The following is a 24013-nucleotide window of genomic DNA, read 5'->3' on the forward strand; positions in this document are numbered from 1 at the left end:
AAACAGATGAAAGAAAAATGAAAGGAACCTCATGGCATGTGAAAAGACCCCAGGCTTACCAACATATGTGTGACGGGAAAAGAGAAAGAGGTAAAAAATATATTTTTAGAAAAATGGACTGAAACTCCCCACATTAAAACAACAACAACACTAATGTCCATATCCAACAGGTTCAACTCAAAATAGGATAAACATAAAGAGATCCACACCTAAACACACAGCACTCAAACTGCTAACAAAGAAATAATTGAAAGCAGCAAGCAAAAAATCTCATCCTGCAGAGAGGGAAAAAAACAACAAAAAAACCGACATGAAAAACAGCTGACTTCTCATGATAAACAATGGAGACCAGAAGGCAGTGGAAGGTCCAGAGTGATAAAAGAGGAAAAACTCTATCAGCTAGGAATTCTATAGACAGAAAACTACTTTCCAAAACTGAAAACGGAGGGGGGAAAAAAAAGCATTCCGTGATTTTTTTAAAAGATCATTTGCCACTAGAAGACCTGCCTTATAAACAACGCTATATGAAGTCGTTCAGGTAGAACAGAGGTGACACAGAGGATTACTCCAACACATGTGAAGAAATAAGGAGCGCCAGAAAAGGTAAATAAATATGTGGGTGGATACAAGACTCTTACTTTTTCTCATTTCTTGGCTTAAACGCTTTAAAAAAACGTTACGATTGTGTAAAGCCATAATTTAACACAGTAGGGCCAGGTTTATAACACAAAGGGATTTAACACATCTGACAATAAGAGCATAAAGGGGAAAAGAAAAAGAAACTGAGACAAAGTTACTATGTCTTCCCAGGTTCAAGCAGATGGGGAGACATGAAGGTGCATATTATGATGTCTAGGAAAATTAGTCAAAAGTATAGTCAACACAACAAATGTAACACAGAAATAAAAACTGTAGACTAAAAAATGCTGATGAGTGAACACGGAAATCATACTCAATTTACATATGTAAGAAGGCAGTGAAATAAAAATTGTACACTAAAAAATATTTAATACAAAAGAAGGCAGTAACATACAGAAGGACAAAATTAGGAGGCAATAGAAAAGAAATAACAGGGGCACCTGGGTGGCTCAATCGGTTGAGTGTCCAACTCTTGGTTTCAGCACAGGTCACGACCTCATGGTTCTGTGCTGACAGCACGGAGCCTGCTTGGGATGCTCTCTTTCCCTCTCTCTCTGCCCCTCCCCTGCTCATGTTCTCTTTCTCTCTCTCTCTCAAAATAAATAAGTTAACTTAAAAAAAAATTAGAAAAGAAATAACAAAATGGCAGACATATTTCCAACAATAAGTACATTAATGTGAATGGAACAACCCCCCGCCCCCACACCCAACCAAAGACAAACTGTCAGATGGATGAAAGAGCAATTCCAACAACACACTGTCCACAAAAAAAAAAACAAAACAGACCTTAGGTTCAAAGAATCCCAAGGTTCAAAGTAAAAGGGTAGGGAAAGACATACCATGCAAACAGCAAACCGATTCCTGAGGGGGTTGGAATCGCTATAATTACGTCAGGTAAAACTGATGTTAACAACCAAACTTGATGTAAATGACATTCTAGAACACTCCGGCTCATTGCAGACTTGGGCATGGCTGCTTACAATATTATTCATAATAGGCAAAAACTGAAAACACCCCAAATGCCCATCAACTGGTGGACGGATAAAACAAGGGTGATACATTCATATAACAGAATTTTACTCAGCAATGAGAGGTGAAAAAAAAAAAAAATCCTGAAACATGCTGCAGTGCAAGTGTGTCTCAAACACATAATGCTACCTGAAGGAAAGTAAAGACAAAAGACCAAAATTGTGTGATCCCATCCTATTAAATGTCCAGAGAAGGCAAACGTAAAGAAGCCAGAAAGCAGACGGGCAGGTGCCTGGGCCTATGACTGACCACGACGAGGCCCGGGGAAACGCTGCAGGTGATGAACATGTTCTAAAACCGGAATGTGGTAAAGGCGGCACAACTCTGTAAACTTACTAAACTTCATCGAACTGTACACGTAGAATGAGCAAATCTTACTGTATGCAAATTGCACCTTTAAAAATCTGTAAAAAAAATATAAATATAAATATAAATATAAATATAAATATAAAAATATAAATATATATATATATATATATATATATATATCTCGTGCAGGGATTTAGGGAGGCAATGAACTCCAGTCTGGAGACTGAAAAAAGGCACTCTTTCCGCGAGAACTTAACCAAACTCTGGCTTCACTCAGACGTTACTGTAAATGCAAAGTGCAGTGGCATTAATTCCACCAAATAGAACAGATCAACCTGAACTATCAACAGACAGAAGGCCAAATAACGCACTTAACCCCTCTGCCATGCAGTTACGCATCTGCTCATGTATGTAAATTGAATATTATTTCTATGTTCACTCATCAAATGTTTGCACAGCTGCCTGGATGTTCACGTGGCAACCACTGTGGTCTCTAACTCTTCAACTACAAATGCCCTGAAAGCCAGGGGCAGAGCTGTTGGAGTCCACAATGTGTCCAATCCATCCCAGCAGGGCCTACAGAGGTCCAGGCCGAGGCTTCCAGAGCGGCCTCGTGTTCTCACTTCACTTCATGTCCACTACAGGTTCTGCCTTCCACTTAAGAAAGGGGACAGGTTAACATACCGAATCTCATACCACTTCTGAGCCACATGCTAACACTGGCTGGTTCCAAAATAACAAGGCTGGGGGCGCCTGGGTGGTTCATCGGCTGGGCGTCCGACTTCGGCTCAGGTCATGATCTCACGGTCCGTGAGTTCGAGCCCCGCGTCGGGCTCTGTGCTGACAGCTCAGAGCCCGGAGCCTGCTTCCAACTCTGGGTCCCCCTCTCTCTCTGACCTTCCCCCATTCATGCTCTGTCTCTGTCTCAAAAATGAATAAACGTTAAAAAAAAAATTAAAAAAAAATAAATAAATGACAAGGCTGACGCTCCAACGTGTCTGTGGAGAAGCGGCACTGCCATCAAAAGTGTTTCTCAAACTCTTCCAACAGCCGTTATGAGCTCGACCGAGCCTCGCCTGCACGCAGAGTATTTAATCGTAAGCAAAATAAAGGACGGCAGAACCCGAACTTAAGACATATCTCCTCTCATTTCACTGCCCCCAACACCACCAAAGAATAAAGCACTGCTCGGAGATTAAGGATCGTGGTGCGGGCTAATATTGAGAATTCGGACACTCCGAAACGTAATCGTGTTCTCTGAAACCCGAAGCTCCAATCGCAGAGCCTGACGCGTGAACAGCAGGTATCACAGGCATCGTGCAGATAACGGATCCCGTTCTCAGCGCACGACTCTCAAGTGGCGGGCCTGCCTCTCACCGGCCACTTTTCTGAAGGCACTCCTCTCAAAGCCAGCTCTTTGGCTCTATTTTCCTGAAGAACGATCCTTCACAAAATGCGTGGGGGTACCGCCCTGGGAATCGTGGCTAACCGTATTTTTCTACCACCGTGAGTTAAATACAGAGGTGACTGATGGACACTGTACAATTAGAGAGAGGACACTCCGACAGAACGGCTCCTAGGCCTTCTGAGTGGAGACCCATGATCCTGGCATCAGAACGTCGAGACTAATTAAATCCTCTGTCAAGACCAACTCAACCTCTGAGGCCCTCCCACTTCCCCTTAGAACCAAATGAATGGAAATTCCCTTACCATGCTTGGCGGGCAGCGGACCCTAACATGCTAAAAGCAGCCCCTCTAAATTCCCCTGGAAATGCATTCCTACAGTCCTCCAAAGAAAGATGGAACATTCTAACTTGTTTTCAACCATAAAGGGATTTATAAATAAATAATCCAATTCCCCTCTATTCCAGAGACAGGGGTCAGCAAACTGTTCGTGTCAAAGGTTACATAGCCAATATTCTAGGCTTTCTGAGCCATTTGCAATTACCGGACTCTATGGCCACAGCAGGAAAGCAGGCACAAACATAACTAAATGAATGGGCGTGGCTGAGTTCCACTAAAACTGTATTTACAAACACAGGTGGAAGACTGGCTTCGACCATTCGACTGTGGTTTGCTGAACCCCTGCCTTAGAATAACCGCTGTGGAAAGCTAAAAAGAAAATTTCAGATCGACATCACCCCACCCCCAACTCCTGCCCACTCCCATGCCTTATTCTCAAGGAAGAAACTAAATTCAAGTCATTTGCTCCAGGTTCTGTATCACTCTTTGGCTGGTTTATTCATACGTAGCAAGATAATTTTCTGAAATAGAGACAGACAGAGAGACAGAGCCTGCCTCATTCGTTTAACCTAACATCCTTTTCCTGGATGTCACCAAATTATACCGCCCCTAGGTGGAGGTGGGTTTTTTTTTTTTAATCTACTTTATTTCTTAAAGCAGTTTTAGGTTCGTAACAGAGATTTCTCATACACTCCCTTCCTCCACACATGCACAGCCTCTCTTACAATCAACATCTCCTACCAGAGCAATAAACTGCTTACAAGTGATGAGCCTGCACGGACACATCATCACTCAGAGTCCACAGTTTACATGAATATTCACTCTTGGGGTTGTACATTCTACAGATGCGAACAAACGTCGAATGACCTGTATCTACCATTACAGTACCATACAGAGTAGTTTCACTGCTCAAAAGTCCTCTGTGAGGAGGTTGTTTTTAAATTTCAAAGTATTAAAAGAGAGTCTCTAGTCTCTGACATAACCTTTTACAAATATTCAACCTAGCAGAAAAAAACCTCAACTTGGTGATCTTATAATTATCGTAAATACAAACTGCACATGTCAAACCTAAAGGGCTTCCTTTATTCTTCCCTAAAGTTTCAAGTTCATCGAGAAATCCACTCCAATCAAGCAAAGTAGACCAACAACCACTTCTCTGTGATTTTCTCCCCCTGTCCCTTTGTTCTTGCCGACAAAGTCTCAAAACAACTTATTTTCCTTACCAACCTATCCTTCCTTTCTTCAAAAGTCCATCTCAGAACTCTACTTGACTCTGTTTTCACTGAGAAAAAAGTTCACTCCTCCAAGAAGTACTTTCTGATTGCTTTCTCTCACCCAGATGGTTCTTCCTTCATGTTCCTTTTGAGATGCCTATACTGCACGTTCCATATTAATCTTTTTTTTTAATTTTTTTTTAACGTTTATTTATTTTTGAGACAGAGAGAGACAGAGCACAAATGGGGGAGGGGCAGAGAGAGAGGGAGACACAGAATCTGAAACGGCTCCAGGCTCTGAGCTTGACACGGGGCTCAAACCCACGAACTGCGATATCATGACCTGAGCCGCAGTCGGACGCTTAACCGACTGAGCCACCCAGGCGCCCCTCCATATTAATCTTAAATTATGTATTTGTCGCTTATATTGCCCTGAGATCTTTTTCATATGTTTGGAGACCCATTATATTAAAAACCCTTAAAAGGCACGTGTGAGATTTTATTTCTTACAATAGCATACTTACTGCACATTCATGGTCAGAGGAATTACACAGAAGACTAAGAGAATCTCCTAACCCGGATCCCTTACAAGTGGTTCTTTTATTTGCCCTACATCTACACCACAATCTAGAGGAGTCCGAACATAACTGAAATAGTACATTTTCTATATTCTTCTGTACCTACTTCATGAAACACAAAATGTTTTCATCTATATTTTACTTAGAATTTTACTGCTTTCACGTTAGTTTTCCCGGATATAGTTTTTAAGCACTTATGTCTGAAATGTCAGCTATTAGGTGGAGACTTCCATTGAAAAGATACCATTCTTCTTAAAAAATAGACATACTAGGGGTGCCTGGGTGGCTCAGTCAGTTAAGTGTCCAGCTCTTGATTTTGGCTCAAAATCTCATGGTTCATGAGACAGAGCCCCACACTTGGGATTCTCTCTCCCCGCCCTCACCCTACTCTCTCTGTCCCTCCCCGACTTGTGCTATCTCTGTCTCTCTCAAAATAAATAAATAAATAACTTAAAAAAAAACAACAACAACAGAGATACTATCCAATAATTCCACTACTGGTATTTACCCAAAAGAAACGAAAACACTAATTCAAAAAGATACACGCACCCCTATGCTTTATAACAGTCAAGATATGAAAGCAACCGAAGTGTACACCGATAGAAGAATAAAGAAGATATACGGTACACGTATACAATGGAATATTACTCAGCCATAAAAAAGAATGAAACCTTGCCATTTGTAACAACCTGGACGGATGGAGAAGGGGATGGAGAAGGTATTATGCTAAGTGAAACTAGGCAGAGAAAGACAAATACCATATGATTTCACTTATATAGGAATCTAAAAACAAAACAAGCAAACAAACAAAAAGCAGGAATAGATCCATAAGTACAGAGAACAAATTGGTGGTTGCCCGAGGAGATACAGATCGGGGGGATGGGCAAAACAGGTAAAGAGGGCTAAGAGGTACAAACTTACAGTTATCAAAAAATAAGTCACAGAGATGAAAAATACATACATACAGAATGTATTCCAATACATAAGGAATACAGTCAATAATATTGTGACAATGTTGGATGGTGACAGACGGTGACCACACTTATCATGGTGAATGCTGAGTAGTGTAGAGAATTGTCACATCGCTATGCTGAACAGCTGAAACTAATATAATATTGTATGTCAACTATATTTCAATCAAAAAATGTTTAAATAATTATCAAAAATAAATAAACACTGCCACTTTTGCTTTTAAGCAAGATAGCTCTACTTTCAATATATATTACTAAGTAAATACGTAAGCCAACATCTTTGATGGAACAACTACTCTTTCTCTCTTGAAGAGCTTGGAAATTCCTTTCCTTCTAATAGCAAATCCAGCGGGGAGTAATATATACATAACCAACTCTGAAATGAATTTCAACAATTAAAGACTCAGAGAGGGAAAATCAGCGTCCTTGGAATTCTGACCTTCTGAGTAACCTTGGCCCCAGGCGCTGTGCTTGACAAGCTTCATTTTGCAATTAGGAGGGGGAGGCATTTGCCAGCTCTTACTAAGCCGGAACACTCTACCACCAGCAATAGCAAGTATAAGCGTGACAAACAGTCAAGAGCAAAGGCGTGGAGACTCTCGGCTGCGGGACCCTCAGCAGCCAGCAACCTCTCTGCTTCATCCCCCTGTCTATGTAACAGGGGCATGAGTGGCACCTGTCTCGCTTGGGTGTAAGGATGACATGAGTAAAGATCGTAAAAGCATGTTGCAAAGAGCCTAGCATCCAGACCTGTGGACAGGTTCGCTCTTTCGATCGTAAAAATGACACAACACAACGTCCCTCTTGCCGTGAGTCCATAACAAACCGTAACTATGGGAAGCGGTATGATTTAAAAAAAAAAAGAAAAGAAAAAAACACAAATTCCTCAAGACCACTCCGCAAAGAAGCTGCTTGAAGCCAACTCACTTCAACTTCTCTGGTTGGACTTTCTCATCCATAAAATGAGGGAGGTGAACCAAATGACCTCCAAGGTCTGTCCTTCCCAGTTGTAAAAGCTGTATGGCTCTCTTGGAGAGGAAAATGAGAAACCAGCCTGACACCCCTCCGGCACTGTCCAACCACCTTCTGGGTCCCTGGGCTATCTATCATCTCAGTTCATTTTCATTTCTTCTTAAACTGTCAAACATGGCCCCAACTGAATGCTTAATTTAGTTCTATTTGAATAGTGCAATATTAAGCAGTTATATGCTGATCTGGTCCTGTTTTTCACAGATGAATCTTTGTAATTGGAAGATAAGCACATACAAGGATACTACTACTGATGCAAAACATAAGTATGTTTAAGAAAATACATACTCTACCCATATGGGCACACAGAAATACTACACACGCACACCCAAGTACCATAAAAATCAAGCTTTGCCATCGATTAGGCAGGAACAACTCTTAGACTACACGGGTTCCCCTTCACCGGATTGTGATTCTAATTAATGATGTACAACCAACTAGTTTATGATCACTATAGTTTTTAAAATACTTTTGCATGGCAGCACAGCCTTAGAATATTTTCTAGAACAAAATTCATCACCGAAAATTTCTTAAGAATCTTACGTTATTTTAAAAAGTCAAAATTAATGCAATGCTACCCCAAATAAAAGCCCTAAGCCGAATAGTCAAGAACTTCCTTCTGAAGAATGACCTGAGTATTGAGAAGAAAGGACACTATTTGGTGATAAGTTTCTGCTCTGCTCTTACAAATATCAAGAGTGGGGTTGCCTGGATGGCTCAGTCGGTTAAGCATCTGACGCTTGATTTTGGCTCAGGTCATGATCTCACAGTTCATGAGATCGAGCCCTGTATCAGGCTCTGCACTGACAGCGTGGATCCTCTTGGGATTCTCTCTCTCTCCCCCTCTCTCTGCTGCTCCCCACCACCTCTGTCAAAATAAATAAATAAACTTAAAAAAAAAAAAAAACTTAAAAAAAATTCAAGTGATTTATAAGAATACCTAAGCACCATTTGAAATTTTGGCATATTATTAATATGCAAAAGAGGACTGTTAAAGTGTTTTAAAATAATACATATAGGAATGAAAAAATAAGGCATTCAATTTACTCACAAAATATTTGTTCAGATAACACAAGAACCAACTTTGTCCCAGACTTGTTCAAATTACATGGCATTCTAAATGTAGGGCTTAAAAATGTACGCATATAATGGAAGACTTTTATACACATTATGTATTTTCCTATTCTATGGTAAGATAAAATTACACCTCATCAGAACACACTTTGTGCAAAGACGTTCTAAAATAAAATCATTACCCTGATTAATCTTATTATTACATTTTGTATTTGCTTTTAAAAAGAAAAAAGCATTTGGTGAATGTTAAGCATTCAAAAAGCACCAAATAAGCTCTCAATATGAGCTGAAAAGTAATTATCTGAAAACAAACGGGAGGCTTGCTATACTAAATCTAGTCTTTTTATCCTCGTCAAAGTAACAGCTACCTATACGGTAGCTGCTAATAACTTCAATACTTTTCTTACCTTTAGCACCAAAAACTATAGGTGAAATTATTTACTTATTTCCTTTCTAGCTGCAGTCATATACAGAATTTTTTTTTTCAATAAGCCATGGGGTGTTTACCCTACAAGATTTCTGACTTCTCAAATCTTAAGGTGGTCAACATAGAACTGCTGACTTAACATTTAAATATATATATATTTAGGGGCGCCTGGGTGGCGCAGTCGGTTAAGCGTCCGACTTCAGCCAGGTCACGATCTCGCGGTCCGTGAGTTCGAGCCCCGCGTCAGGCTCTGGGCTGATGGCTCGGAGCCTGGAGCCTGTTTCCGATTCTGTGTCTCCCTCTCTCTCTGCCCCTGCCCCGTTCATGCTTTGTCTCTCTCTGTCCCAAAAATAAATAAAAAACGTTGAAAAAAAAAAAAAAATTTAAATATATATATATTTAAAAAAACATAGAAACAGCTGGAACTCCATGTCAAAATCATCAGAATTAAATTTATTCTACTTATAAGCCCAATAAGACCATCCCTACATCACAGGAAAACAAAAGACAGACGATTTACCCAACAAACCACTGGAGTGGTGATCCAACAATCACTCCACACGCTGACAACAAATGAAAATAACCACATTCATCAGATTATTCCTGAATACACCTACAGGGTTTCCGAGGGCCCACACAGGAGGGGAGCACAGGGGACAGAGGGAGTTGGTGCCATCTCACAACCTAAACACAAGTGAGGGCTTCTGTCCTACAGGATCATGAATGTCGCCCCTTTTAAATGCAGTTATAACACAACAGAAGACTTCACAATCAGTTTCCTGACAACTACATTCAACACATGAGGTGAGGTTTGAATGAGTACAGACTGAGAAGGCATTTAAGAGTTTTCCTTCCCATATTCTTTCCTACAGTGATGTCTCTCCCCCACGTCCCAAGCCCTAGACAAGTCAGGACAGTAAGACCTATCCGTAATTAACGCAGACCCGTAGAAGCAGCATCACACCATGCTTCTGGGCTTCCTCTGTTTGCAAAGCAAATGCAACCCAGGAGTTTGGCATAAACCGGTTCTTTATAGTAAGCCACAACTCCCCATTGTTTACCTGGAGTCAGGCCTCGTGCTAAATGCTGCCGTATTATCTAATCTTCACGCATTATCCAATGCTCGCAGCTTGCCCAAGGCCACACAGCTAGCCAGTGATAACATGAGGCCAAACTCTTTACCATTATATTAATTAAATGTGCCAAAGAGATAAACTCTGGGAATCCTAAGGCAAAAACTCACGTAAAACAGAAGTAAGTAATAACTACTTGGTTCGGGCGATTAAAATTTTGTATTCTAACATGTTTCCTCATCTGAGGCTACCAAATATCAGAAGAAGCATTTGCTAACCAAGGTCCAAAAGCATAAACAAATTTCCAGAGTGTAAATCATCTTTAACCCTCTACCTTGCTAATAAGCTAACGCAGATACACTTTTCTTGAACACAGAGGGACGACCAGAACAGTCTATCTTGACACGTAAGTTATATCCAGCTAAGACAACAGGTCTGCAGGCAAATAAATATGATGCAATATCAGAAGTGTGGTCAGGTACCTGTAGACACAAGCAACAGAGGCCTACTGTATTCTGGGGAGTGAGATGGCAGGGGAGAAGGGAGGAGAAGGGGAGAAAGCTCAAAGATGAAGAGAAAAATCTTCGGCAGAGACATCTCCTACATGAAGAAAGAAAACAGTAGGAATGAGAGAGGGAAAAAAAATACTTTCCAGAAAGAAGAGCAAGCACAGAAACGCTGGACCTGTGTGCTGAGCTCCTGAAATGGCAGATTACCCATCAGACACAGGAGAACAAGAAGGCCAAACCGGGTCGGAGCCAAACTCAGGACTTTGGGCCTCATCTGACAAGGTGATGGACTTCCGCGGACCCCAAGTGTGTGGACCTCACCCTCTGCTTCTCACGTCAAAATAAAGCAGTGCATTCAGAGCCAAGTGCGCTCAACCATAAAAATGAAAAACAGCCACACCGAGAGTCCCCAAATATGTTTTGCAAAAGGTTAAACAAAATTCACCTTTTTGCAAAAGGTTAACACTTGGTGTTTTCTAACACTGACTTCCGATCTTAAAGTAGATCAGTCTTTGAAACCCTAGGCCCAAATTCAACGATAATAGGTTAACACCTATTTTCTTTCTTCCCCAGAGTTTTGCAACACGTTCACAATGATGCCCGGCGCAGCAGAAAAACAGCCCTTTCTCTTAGGAGGACTGACATGGAACCCCAGCAAGTCTCCGGCTCCTCTATCCGGGTTACCTGAGTCCAAGTAAAGACCTGGGAGGGCAGGGGAGACGGGGGATCAGAAGGGAGTGATTGTGGGCAGAGGTGGCACATTCACCAAGACCACACATGGGAGCTCCAGCCCGGGAGTCCGCCATATAGTGGCCAAGAGCCCTTCTCCAGGGAACCTAGGACAACACACGGCCTTTCTTCTGAACACCCAAGTGTTTCCCTCATGCTCTTCAGAAATTCTTATTCAAGCTCGCAAAGGACATGTCCGTGTTAAACCCTACCCATCTGCTTCGTGCAGACAGGCACCGGAGACGAAGGTTGTATGTGGTTTATAGGGCCAAGGACAGAGAATTCAACAACCCTCCCTCCTACAACCTGTACAGATTCCCCATCAGTTCTAACTGTTTCCGTTTTGCCCCAAATTCATGTCTTGCCCTTCACATGTCAGTTCTTTTCATACCTGTCCACTAAAGAACCTTAACATCGGAGAAGTGTAAACTCCACCTCTCACAGGACTGAAGTGTGGACGTGCCTAATTTCAATCCATATAAATTTTGTATCCTCTATGATAGATTATACTTGCGTAATATTTTTGTACATGAACACACGCACACACACGTGTGTATAGTTTCCCCCAAATAAAATTTACATTCCAGAAAGCTGTAATATGTTTACCCTCCAGCTTTGTATATCCACTGGACCACACCAATACCAGTTGAACCGAGAATAAATCAAAGAAAAATTGTATTTTAAGAATTAAAACTGCCACGAAAGCATAATACATACATAATTCGAGTTTGAGCAGAAATGTTTTTATTTTTGACTTAATTACCAACACACGAGACAACTACTTCGCAGACTATTTTCCAAGGAGGCCTAAAAAGAAGAAATGCACTTAAAGCAGTGTGAGCAGTCCAAACTGGGCTGTGACTCGCTTTCTGGTCTTCTGATTTCCTCTCTCCCTATTTCAGAGCTAACTGACACAACAAGTCTTCTGTCAGTCAAAGCAGCGGGTGACAGGTAAAGCAAAACAAACAGGATATTTCAACTGTCACAGTGAGATACAACATAAATGCTAACAAATTCATCCCTAATGTTTACCAGCTTGCTTACTTTTTTTTTTTTTTTTTTTTTTTTTTTTTTAACCAGCAAAATGGACTTCTTCAGGAATAGCAGAGGAATTACAATTCAGGACATACCTGCTTACTCTAACCCCCAAACTGTGCCTGGGGATACAGTCATCAAATACGTTTTTTGGAAGGGAAGTAGAAACTCTGAAAGTGTCACATCTTAGCACTTTCCTGCCTCTGTGCCTTTGTTTGCTTGGGTTTCCCCACCCAGAACAGCCTCACCCTCATCCTTCTCTGCTGACTAAACTCACTGGCTGGGATACACCTCTTCCATGCTGCGCTGTCCACACCCCCAGTCAATCCACCCCCTGCCCCTGTCTCCCACCCCCCCCCCCCCCCAGCAGGTCCAACCACCTTGGCTAATCTAGTTTGATCTGCTCTTCGGTGCCTGAGAGCTCATTACTGCCTTAGCCAAACAACTTTCTGGACTCACTGATGGGCCAGACCCCAATTTAGTTCAAGTTCTCTTGGAGAGGGAGCTGGGTGGCTCAGTCAGGTCGTGAGTTTGAGCCCCGCATCGGGCCACCTGCTGCCAGCACAGAGCCCACTTCGGATCCTCTGGCCCCCCTCTCTCAGCCCCGCCCCAGCTTGAGCACGCGCACATGCTCTCTCTCTCTCAAAGATAAACGTTTAAAAAATAATTATTCAGGGGTGCCTGGGTGGCACAGTCGGTTAAGCGTCCGACTTCAGCCAGGTCACGATCTCGCGGTCCGTGAGTTCGAGCCCCGCGTCGGGCTCTGGGCCGATGGCTCGGAGCCTGGAGCCTGTTTCCGATTCTGTGTCTCCCTCTCTCTCTGCCCCTCCCCCGTTCATGCTCTGTCTCTCTCTGTCCCAAAAATAAATAAAAAAAAAAAAAAAAAAAAAAAAAAGTTGATAAAAAATAATTATTCAATTAAGACTCAGACGTGGTGGACCCTCAGGATCTGATTTCTAATTCTCCCCTTCCAATCTCCTACCCTCTCCCACTCCTTTGGCCCCTGAAGAGAACCTACGTCAGATGGTACCCTTGCTTCTCTTTTCTTCCTACCCTGCCCCATGCCAAACTCCCCCTGCCCCCACATCAGGGCATAGTAGGACACCCGGCCTCTGCGGAAGCTTCGTACCTCTGCTCTCCCCTCACCATGTTGCCGCAGGTATGCGTTCACCCATCTCCCCTCCTCAACTCCACGCTTCTTTCAGGGTCCACATTTGAGTATCATTTTGTCCCTACCTCCTAGAACAGTGGCACTTGAAGGCATCCAACAACTACCTGCCGGGCTGTACATTTGGGGCAGGAGGGAAAACAGTCTGTGGCCTGACATCTGCATTTCTCTGGATAGCCATGGGATCTAGAACATTATCAAGGACAAGCATGCCTCATTTTATTGGGCTCTACTTTACTGCACTCTGCAGATGCTGTCTTTTACAAACTGAAGGTTTGTGGCGACGCCGTGCTTAACAAGATCAGCAGCATTTGCTCACTTTGTGTCTCTGTGTCATGTTTTGGTAATTCTCACGACATTTCAAGCTTTTTCGTTATCATTATTATATTTGTTATGGCGATCTGTGATCCAGGATCACAACTTGCTGAAAGCCCAGCTGAGAACAAGCATTTTTAGCAATGAAGTATGTTTGGAGTACGTACGCTTTTTAAGACAGTGCTATTGCAAAATCCATCAACCACAGCAGAGTATAAACATAACTTTTACGCTAACTGGGAAACGAGAAAATTCATTTGACTCGCTTTAACCGCGATATTCGCCTTATTGCAGTCATCTGGAACAGAACCCACAATAACTCCAAGGAATGCCTGTGTATATGAAATGCGAAAAATGTTTACTACTTAATGACCTCATGAATAATACTTTAAGACCAATCAGGCATTCCTGTCAACAAATATCTGGGCTCCTATTAGTTGCCAGGACCTGTGCGGGCCTGGGGCGCCTACAACCCCCAAAGCTGCCTTTGTGCACGCTGGAACAGGGCACCCTCTTCAGACAGATGAATTATAAAAGCTGGGCCCAAGACTCTAAACGCCCACCTCAGCTGGCACCCAGGAGCGTGAAGACTCTGCCTACAGTAGTAAATGAGACAAAGTGCCTACTTTTCGGGAGCTCAGATGCTAGCGAGGAGGACCGGCAAATACACGGTCAATTTTCAGCATTTTCGATGTAACTCTGAAAACTCAGACTTCGACGCACAAGACTTAACGGTCTCCATCTAAATCCTCACCTCATTAAACACTGGTGCTATAATCATCAATTTGAACTTGGTCTGAGGCAGCCACCTCTGCCAGCAGAAAGTCCCAGTACTCTTTTCGGCAGGAAACCAGCACTGTTCCAGATTCAAGTAGGCCACAAGACTGACCACATTTCCAATTACCACCTCACAGTGACTGGCTAAATTGATTTCACAAAGAAACATTCCAAATTAATTGGTTTGGTCTTAATTTTTTACCTTGCGTGTACCTGAGGATGCCTTTTTTTTTTTTTTTCTGTAATGGTAAATATTTCGCTAAGCTACTTTACTCAGTTGGGAATTATTTGCTGTAACCGTTCTTTGCTTAGCCCTGCTAGACCCATACCTGCTGAAACTGAATGTAAAAGATAATTGTCCTTCCCAGTTGCTGTAACACACTAAACAATATACTATTTGAAAACCATAAGCTAAAATAAACTCACCTTCCTAAAATTAAAATCTCTCTTCACACCTAAGGGGAAACACACATGTTTTCACCTTTGTACGAAATATATACAATGTACGTAATTTGGAAAGATTGCTTCCTCATGGAAACATAGGTCATTTTGCCTCTGAGTTCTGCAAATGATGGTCTGAGTTAACGTCCACCACAACCCTCTTCACTTCTTGACAATCGAATGTATAGACCAGCACAAAGACAAATCTCAAAAGCAGTGTGGGGGAGGGGCACAAAAATTCCCATTAATCCGGTTGGCAAAGAATATCCCACTATTCATTTCAGATTCCGCGAAGCAAACACGGTCCCTGTTAAGAGAAAGTAAATCATTTTCATACCCACACTGATGGTTGCGAAGGCACTGTCATTTCGTCAAACTGGATTGATTCATTCCACAAATATTTACGAAGCATTTCCTGAGAGACGGGCATCACACGGGAAAAGTGGCAGTAAACAAGAGAAATGGCACATTCCTGGCACTCACCATGGGGCAGGGTTGCCATCCAGTGAGCTGCTGTTTCTGATATCCAAGAAATACTTTATCATACGATTTATTGTGAACCATCCCTCTACTTAATGCCGAATCTTACCTCTTAGATTTCTAGGATGAATCTGTTTGGTGCGAGGCATCTTTTTTGATTCAGGGGCTCCTTTTTCTTCTCAGAAACTGTGGGAAGTGCAGGTCACAAAAAGGTAGCTCCATAAACTCAACATCCATCAATTAATCCATGTGCTAAAAATGAAAAAAAAAAAAACAAAAAAACGAAAAATCACACTTTACTACCTTCAAAGGAAAAAGATATTTCAAAAGTATGGCTTCGTTCGGCACTAACCTAATCTCCACAAATGATAACCAAGCTAGAAACACCTGCAGAAGATCACTTACTTTTAATTAACCATAGGACATCTCATTTTGCTACTATCTGGGTTTCTCCTTAAGAAAACAGAAAAAGAAAATCACCGTACCTTTACCAAACAAGAGCGAAAAAGATTCACTCAGCTATGTTTTACAGTAACATCACAGGGTACAATTAAAGTATAGCGTTAGGCTATACAAGGGTTATACATATAATATGTATACATATACACACATATATATGTTATACGTGTATATATATATGTGTACATATATGTGTGTGTACACACACATACATACATATATATATATATATATATATATATATATATACATATATATACTTCTGCTTGTCCATAAGCACTTTGGGAACAAGGACCATGTCTCATTTATCTTGTTTTACTGAATTAATTCAGTTAATATATGTGGTTGCTGCTGGAGCTGCTCCCCAATTATTCCAGCTTTCTCTTCTAGGCTTGTGGTAGGACTGTACCTTCTGCCTCCCTGCATTTAGCTACAATGTGTGACCAGTTCTGGCTAATGACCTGTGAGTGGAGGAGACACCCACTGCTTCCAGGCTGTACCATTTATTACCAAAGCAAAATCCTCTAGCACTCTCTGTTCCTTCTGCTGTGGGACAGGCACCGTTCCAGACAGTGAGTATTGCAACACAGAGCTGAGGTCATCATCACATAGCATAAACAAGAAAGAGACCTTTTGTTGTCTTAAGTGGCTGAGCTTTGGGAGTTATTTGTTACTGCAGCACAACCTAGTCTGTCCTGACTTCTATCCTTTGAAGACGGTGATCAGAAACGCAATATGCCAAAACGTTAATAATCCCAAACCTGATCATCCCTCTTCCCAAACTGGCCACCTGTGTCTCCTCTGCCACAAGATCCTCAAGGATCCTCCAGCTTAGTTTTAATTTCCCGGAAGGATGCTGATAAGCAAAGCCTAATGCGATGATAAACATGAAATTATGTTTAATCACTAAGCAGACACAAAGAACGGGATAGGAATGCTTTGTTTAAAACTTGTTATATCCAGTACTACAGAAGAAACTGAGAATACTTACTAAGCACCTGCGGGGTGCCTATGGACTTTCTACACGTTACCTAATCCAATCTTAATAATAACTGGTAAGATAGCTATCATTTATCTGCTCTACAGAGAAGAAGACGAGAGAGGAGAGGTTGACTAGCCTGCCCATGGTCAGCGACTAAAAAATATGGTACCAAGTGACTTGGTTACTCTTCAGTGCTTATTCCCTCAGCGGAGGTAATACCTAGTCTGTGGTTTTATTCAACAGGCTGTAGGACACAAGTCAGGACTATATGGTTTGCTGTCAAACCAGATTGGGTTCAAAGCCAGGTTTTTACCCCTTACTGTGTGGCCTTGTTCAAGGCACTTAACCTCTCTGAAGATCAGATTTCCCAACACTAAAACTAAGAAATAGTATCCACCCCATAGGGTGGTTATAAGGTCTAAACTAAACAATGTTGATGCTTTGCCCACTGCCTGGCACACAAAAACACTCAAATATTAATACTCCTTAAGAAAGCCTATATGGGAAAGACTGGATCTAATACTCCTGTATAAGGTTTTGGAAATTTATTATTTCATTACAGCAGTGAAGAATTGGAAGGAGGCTACAATTAACTTCAGTATTTTACGCCTGGTAGGCCTTGTGTGGGTACTGCACAAAATTATTTGCAATGTTGTTGTTTTTTTTAACTGCATGGGGAAGAATACGAAATATGATGGCAAAATACCATCACAGGGCTAAATGATCTATAAAAGATACGGTTCCTCAACTCTCTGCATTAAATACATCCACCATCCGATTCACGAAGCTTGATTCAATAGAGAATTCCGAGACGTTAGAGACAAATTGCGCGAATGCTTAACTAAAAGCTTTTAAATGGTCATGATATCTGGAAGTTTTTAAAGCGTGAACTCCGAATGTAATACAATCACGTGACCCCGAATCAGGAGCCTAAATATAAAATATGCAAATTCCCAATCAGTAACAGCTCTTGGCTACCCGGTTCCCTACCTACCCACTGTCCCTAGCTGTCCATCCCATGTTTAAACCCTTGTGGGGGAGAAGTGAGTATAGGGAAAGACAGCGGCACTGGAGCGACTAGGACGAGTAATAAACCGTTCCTTTGCAGGAAAGAAATAAATACTACATGGAGCAAAACCATGACAGGATCAAAAAGCGTAAAGACAGTTGCAAGGAGAAAAAACATGAATGAATGTGGAGGGCGGAGCCTGGGAAAACCCCTCTGCAACGCTGCACTGAACAAAGCGCTTCGCATGCCAGGAGGAGGGGGAATGGAAGTGCCAGCTCAGGAAGGAGCCCGGAGTGGATGCGGAGAGCATGAGGAGGAGGAGGAGGAGGAGGAGGAGGAGGAGGAGGAGGAGGAGGAGGAGGAGGAGGAGGACTGGATGAGGCGAGCGCGGCAGCCCTGAGACTCCTCCTCGCCGCCGGCTCCGCCACCGCCCCCTCCCCTCTCCAGCAACTCCGTCCCCAGCCCGACCCCAAGGCGAGCCAGAGCCGACCCGCGCCCAAACCCACCGCCCACTTCCCAACTGCTGCAGGCGCGTACTCCCAACCCGGAAAGAAACTACCCAGGTGGCTGGGAGTAAACAGGCACTTAGAGCAAAGAACGAAAGGAAAAGAAAGCCACAAAGCCGGGAGGTTGGGAAGCCGAGGCCTGGTCTCCCTCACCCCCCACCCTCTTGCAAAATGCGTCTGAGGCTGGAACGCGGGGTGGGGAAGCTGAGTCCCTCCGTACCTGCTCGCCTCCCAGGACCGCAGCTCGGGCCGCTCGCGCGCTGCGAGGGCGCCCAGAAGTGGCAAGTGTCTCCCGCACGCAGCCATCCCCTCTGCAAGGTCGGCGGTTGCACACACACACACGCACGCACACACACACACAGACACACACACACACACACACACGCGCCCGCACGCCCCCCGCCCGCGGAGGGGGAAGTGGTCCTACCCTCCCCCCCCCCCCCCCGCCTCCCGCCGCCCTCCCAGCTGCAGCGCCCCCGCCGCGGAGCCCGCGCCGAACCTGCTGCCAGGACGCCCGGCGGAGCCGCTGCCGCTGCAGCCGGCCCTGGAGCTGCGCTGCTGATGGCGGCGGCCGCAGCTCGGAATCTCCGCGACCCCCGCGCGGCGGCGGCGGTGGCGGCAGCGGCGGCGGCGCCCGGGATCCCTCCTTCACTTGACAACCTCAAACACAAACATAGCCTCCTCCCGCCGCTGCTCCCGGCCCCCAGGCTCCGTCCCCCTCCCCGCCGCCGCCGCCGCCGCCGCCCCAGCAGCAGCCACACTAGAGGCCGGCGACTGGCACTCACACCACCCAGCACTGAAATATTAAACAGGGGAGCCGGCCGGGGGGCGGGGGGGGGAGCGCGGGGCGCGCGGGCGGGGGCCGCAGGCGCCGGGCGGGGGAGGCGGCCGCGCTCGCCGGCGCCCCGGGCCGCGGCATGACCGCCGCCGCCGGGAAGGGGGCAGCGGGGGGCCGGGCGGCGAGGCTGGGCGAGCGGCCCCCGGGTCCGTGGGGCCCGGGGCGCGGAGGGCGGGCGCGGGCTTTACCTCTCCCCGGGGCAGAGTAGGGCACGTTTAGCGTCTTTAGGGGCGACGGGAGGTGCGCGGGCCGGGCGGCGCGGGGGAGGGAGGGCGAAGGTCCGAGGCTTTCCCGCGGGTGGGCGGGGCGGCAGGGGATCCCCGGGGGCGGGAGGCGGGGAGGCCGCGAGCTGAGCCGCGCGGGCGGGGGAGGGGGCGTCCCCCAGCGAGGGCTGAGGCTGTGGCTCGGCGGGGGAGGGGCGAGGGGGGTTCACTACCGGCGCAGAGGCCCGAGTGGACAGGCGCGGCCGGCGGCCCTGCGCAGGCTGGGAATGGGGTGGGTGCCCCGGTCGGGGCTCGCGTGGAGCCCGGAGCCCCGGGTCTCCCCGGCGGGGCGGGCCCGGGACCGCACCTCCCCCCGGTCGCCCGCCCGCGGCTCCGCCCAGCCCGGCCGCCGCGGGGACGAGGTGGGGGTGCCGGAGGAGGCGGCGGCGCGGCCCGGGGGGGGGGGAGGGGCGGGGTTAGGGACGCGAGGGGCGGGAGCCCGGGGTCGCGCTGGCTCGGGGACTGGCGCCCGGCGGGGGCAGAGGGGCGGGCCCAGCCGGTCACGCGGCCCGGGGAAGGCCTGGCCGGGTCGCGCAGTTGGGGGCGGTTGGTCGGGGAAGAGGGGCGGGGACGGGCGGGGCGGTAGTTTCTCTTTACCGTCTCTTTACTTTCTAAAGCAGGATGTGGGCCGGCCCAGTGACGTCATGGGGTCTCCCAGTCCCGCCCCCCGCCCGGGCCGAATGGGGGAGGGGAAAGGAGAAGGGAGGGCGGGGGGGGGGGGACCCCAAGGGGGTTTCCTCAGCAACGCGTGGAGGGAAGGGGAAAGTCATTGTGAAACTTGAAACTCATTAACTTTGAAAAACAACTTAAAAAAAAAAAAAAAACAGGGAGGGGGGCGGGGTGTTGGTTTGGAGGATGGAAGGGGACATATTATTAACCCTGAACTGAAACCACTTCTTGGTGGCGGATGTTCTATTAAAAGATTGAGGGAAGCCAAGGTTATTCCAGAGGCCGCTCCAAAGCCCGCTGGTGGTTCCCAGAGCCCGGGCTGCCAGCGAGGTTAACCCTTACCGGTCCGCCTGACAGCTTGGGTCAGGGAGGGGAGGGGTCTTTGGGGTCAGAAAAGGAGGTTTGGGGCTGGGCAGCCGACTAGGCTCCTAGGACGCTGAGGAGGAGAGGGGGAAGAGGGAGTGATTACCATAAACCAGAGTTTGACCCTTGCTGCTAGAAAGCAGTAGAGGAAGCAAGGAGTGGTAATCTATGGAAATAAATCGGGAGGGGCTGGACCAGGGTGTCGAAGAAGGTCTTTGGGGTTAGATTACTAAAGAAGGTTAGAAATCTGGGGCTCAGAAATTCCACACGTACACCTAAAGAAGCAGGCAAAAGTGAACTGGTTTAAGGAGCCGCGTTGAACTTGGGAGGAATAAGGCAAAACAAAAATTTTGATGCATAAAAATTTCTCAGATTAAACCAAACTGCTTTCCCCTTTTAAGGAATAAAAATGCTAAACGACCGTACACCCACTCTGTGGGCCATCTGTGAAAACTTGAGTTGTTTTGTTCCCTGGGGCTTCCATAAAGACATCTAGGCTTTTCCTGCTAGGGTTGACCCCGAAAATTCCCTGAGGAAATCCTACCTCTAGCTCATTTGAGCTTAAAAAAAAAAAAAAAAAAAGCTTAAAGCACCAGAATGGCAATGATTAAAAATGGAATACTCGGTAAAGGCAAGCTTGTAACCAAAAGTCATGTCACGGAAAGGGGGAAATATATCTGTTAAAAACTAAATTTGGTCATAAGAGCAAAGATCATCCAATAACTGCCTAAATTTGAAATGATGTTTTTTGGCATACTATGCTCCCAACCTTGCAGTGAAATAATGCAATCTTTAAAATTTCCAAGTGATGTAATCATCTCTCATTTATAAAAGTAGATGACATCCAATGGATTGCAGTCACAAAAATTATGTAAAGTCCAACTGGGCATTTGAATAAAAAATAAGCCTTCATTTAAATGTTCAAGTATACCTAATCTGTCCCAAGATAAAGATTAAGGTAACTTGATAATTATTAATTCTGCCTAGTGTCACTTGCTAAATCAAAATGCTAACTGGATGAATATAATTTTAACCCAATAGTTGGTGAATCAATAACAAATACACACTGTGAACACAATGTTTATATGGGATTTGGCATTGTTAGGAGCTTTCTAACAGATTAAATCTGCAATTTGGAGTTACAGACAATTTTGTCATTTCAGCCTGTTAAAGAACTTTTTTTTCTTAAATAGACTACTCACAATTTAACTTTCTTGGGCGGCAAATCAATATTAAAACTCTGCTTTGAAATACATGCAATACGGAACAGTTTCGTATTTTCTAGTTTCGAATTTCCTAAATGCAATTTCTCTTCCTAAGTCTGCCTGCAGTTCTAACTTCCTAGTTATCAGAACGCAGGCAAAGCGAGCTGAACGGTAAAGTAGCTAGTTTCGGTTGTTTTGTGGCAAATTAAATACAATTTCTCAAATAGTATCGGAATATGGGGGGGAGGTGTTAACCAGAAAATAAATGTGAAGGGTGAACAGCAGTTTGAACTGTCAAAAATTCTGGAACAATGGGGGAGGTGACCATACTCGGGGGGGGGGGGGAGACAGAGAGAAGGTTCCTACTGCCCCATTTCACTCTGGCTGCAACCCTGCCAGCCGTGCGAACGCTTCTGCAGCCCCCCTCGCGGAGTGGGGTTCAAGTGAGGGCAGTGTCACGGCAGGGCTCTACGCACATTTTCCTCGCTGAGCAGTTTTGGGAGAATACAAGTCCACGCTGCGGCTGGGTCGCGGGACCCAGCCGTCCCGCCGCGTCCAGCGAGCCCCGCGCCGCCACCGCCGCCCGCGCGTCCCCAGCCCCGGTTCCCACGCGGCCGCCCGGCCGGGCCCGGCTCGAGCTCCCCCCTGGCGCGGCCCCGCGGCCCCGGCCCTCCGCCCTGCGCGCGGCCCGGCAGCGCCGCCGCCACGCGGAGATCCCCGAGGTTCCTCCCCGCCGGCCGCCGGGTCACGCCGCCGCCCGTCCCTCCCCTCCGCCCTCCGCCCTCCGCCCTCCGCGCGCGCCGGGCTTTCCCGTCCACCGGCCGAATCCCCTCCTCCTCGGGGCGACCCGGCGACAAAACCTTCCCCGCCCGCTCTGCCAACTCTGCCCCACGCCCAAGGCTACTGCCAAGCCAGACGCCAGACAAAAGAACCCAGAGAAAACTTACCCGAACTGCAACGCAAAAAGTCTGATCCAAAGCTTCCTGGGTTTAACTTTTAATTTTAAAAACAACAAAAGCAGAAAGCAAAAGCCTCCTAGGTTGGAAGTGGGCGTGAGAGGAAATGCTAGGGGGAGGCGCTTCATTCCCTCGGCTGCTTTGCCCCCCCCCCCCTTTTCTGGCCCCTGCCTGGGGCTTTGATGTTATCTGGTGCACCGCCTACGTTGGTTTATACCGTGGGCTCCACGCCGAGAATGATATACGGGTATTTGGCACTTTCTGTGCCGGTTTGAAGCGAAGGAAGCAGGTGGTCACGGTAAAGGATTCCCACTTCTTCCCCCATGCAGTGAGAAAGGACCCTTTGCCCAGGCTGTCCTTTGTTACCGGGACCGAAATGAACAATCCACCTACCTAGTGATCCTGGAGAGCTGGACCATGTGGTATTTTCTGTTAGACACACACACACACACACACACACACACACACACACAAAGGCCTTCTAAATTAAATTCCTTTCCCCTCCTCTCTTAGCACAACTTTGAATATTGTATGTTTTCTGAGGCTTTGTTTGCTTTGTAGACCTGTTTTGAAAGTAAATATTATTTCTCTTCTGAGATGGACCCCCAGCCTTGCAGAGACAAGTATATACCTCTGAAGAAAATAATCTCCATAATAACATGCCTTTCGTATCTAGTCTGACAGATCAGAATATGCCCTCACCGTCCGTCCCCCTCACATTATGGAAAACTTGGAACTGTTGATTTTATCTTCACTGGACACTAGCAGAAACCAGATATATTTTCACATTAGATGAGCAGTCTCAGGGCCATCACTACTAAGAAAGCATTAATGAAGGGTGTTTTGTTTTGTTTGTTTTCTAACAGATTAGTAATCAACAAGGTTTGCACTGTCTGCCATTCAGTCCTAACTGTTCATCCACTTAATACCAACACCAAGGTGTGTTCAAGCTTTGCCCTCTGGGAGTTTACAAATTAATGGAGACAAGATAAACACATTAAAAAAAAAATACCTAGAGGGGAAAAACAGATACAAGAAGAAGCTTATAAACAAAGCCAATTAAAGTTATACAGACTTATTTACATGACTGCTGAGAGCTTTCTGGATTGGGTAGAGGGCAGGATTATCAGAGAAAGTTCCATCCTGAGACTGAGCTCTGAGTAGGATTTTGAAGGCGAGAAAGTTCATGATTTGGCAATGGTATGAGAGCAACATCCCGGGCA

General features: G+C 45.6%; 1 protein-coding gene across 4 annotated transcripts in view; it reads right to left on the minus strand.

Moving 5' to 3' along the window:
* HIVEP1 (HIVEP zinc finger 1) overlaps positions 1-22907 on the minus strand; it is a 149339-nt gene extending 126432 nt beyond the window's left edge. The window contains exons 1-2 of one of the 4 annotated variants that reach the window (XM_058732996.1): positions 22782-22907; positions 15650-15792 (exon numbers count right to left, since the gene is read on the minus strand). In XM_058732996.1, the coding sequence (XP_058588979.1) occupies positions 15650-15689 (40 nt within the window). In that variant the 5' untranslated portion in view covers positions 15690-15792; positions 22782-22907. Of the gene's footprint in view, positions 1-15649; positions 15793-18716; positions 18858-18995; positions 19143-19522; positions 19912-22781 lie in introns of those variants that run through there. The other 3 variants (XM_058732997.1, XM_058732994.1, XM_058732998.1) reach the window with 3 other exon arrangements.
* Positions 22908-24013: the final 1106 nt, after the last annotated feature.

Source organism: Neofelis nebulosa, chromosome 6, assembly GCF_028018385.1.
Source record: "Neofelis nebulosa isolate mNeoNeb1 chromosome 6, mNeoNeb1.pri, whole genome shotgun sequence".
NCBI classification, from domain to species: domain Eukaryota; kingdom Metazoa; phylum Chordata; class Mammalia; order Carnivora; family Felidae; genus Neofelis; species Neofelis nebulosa.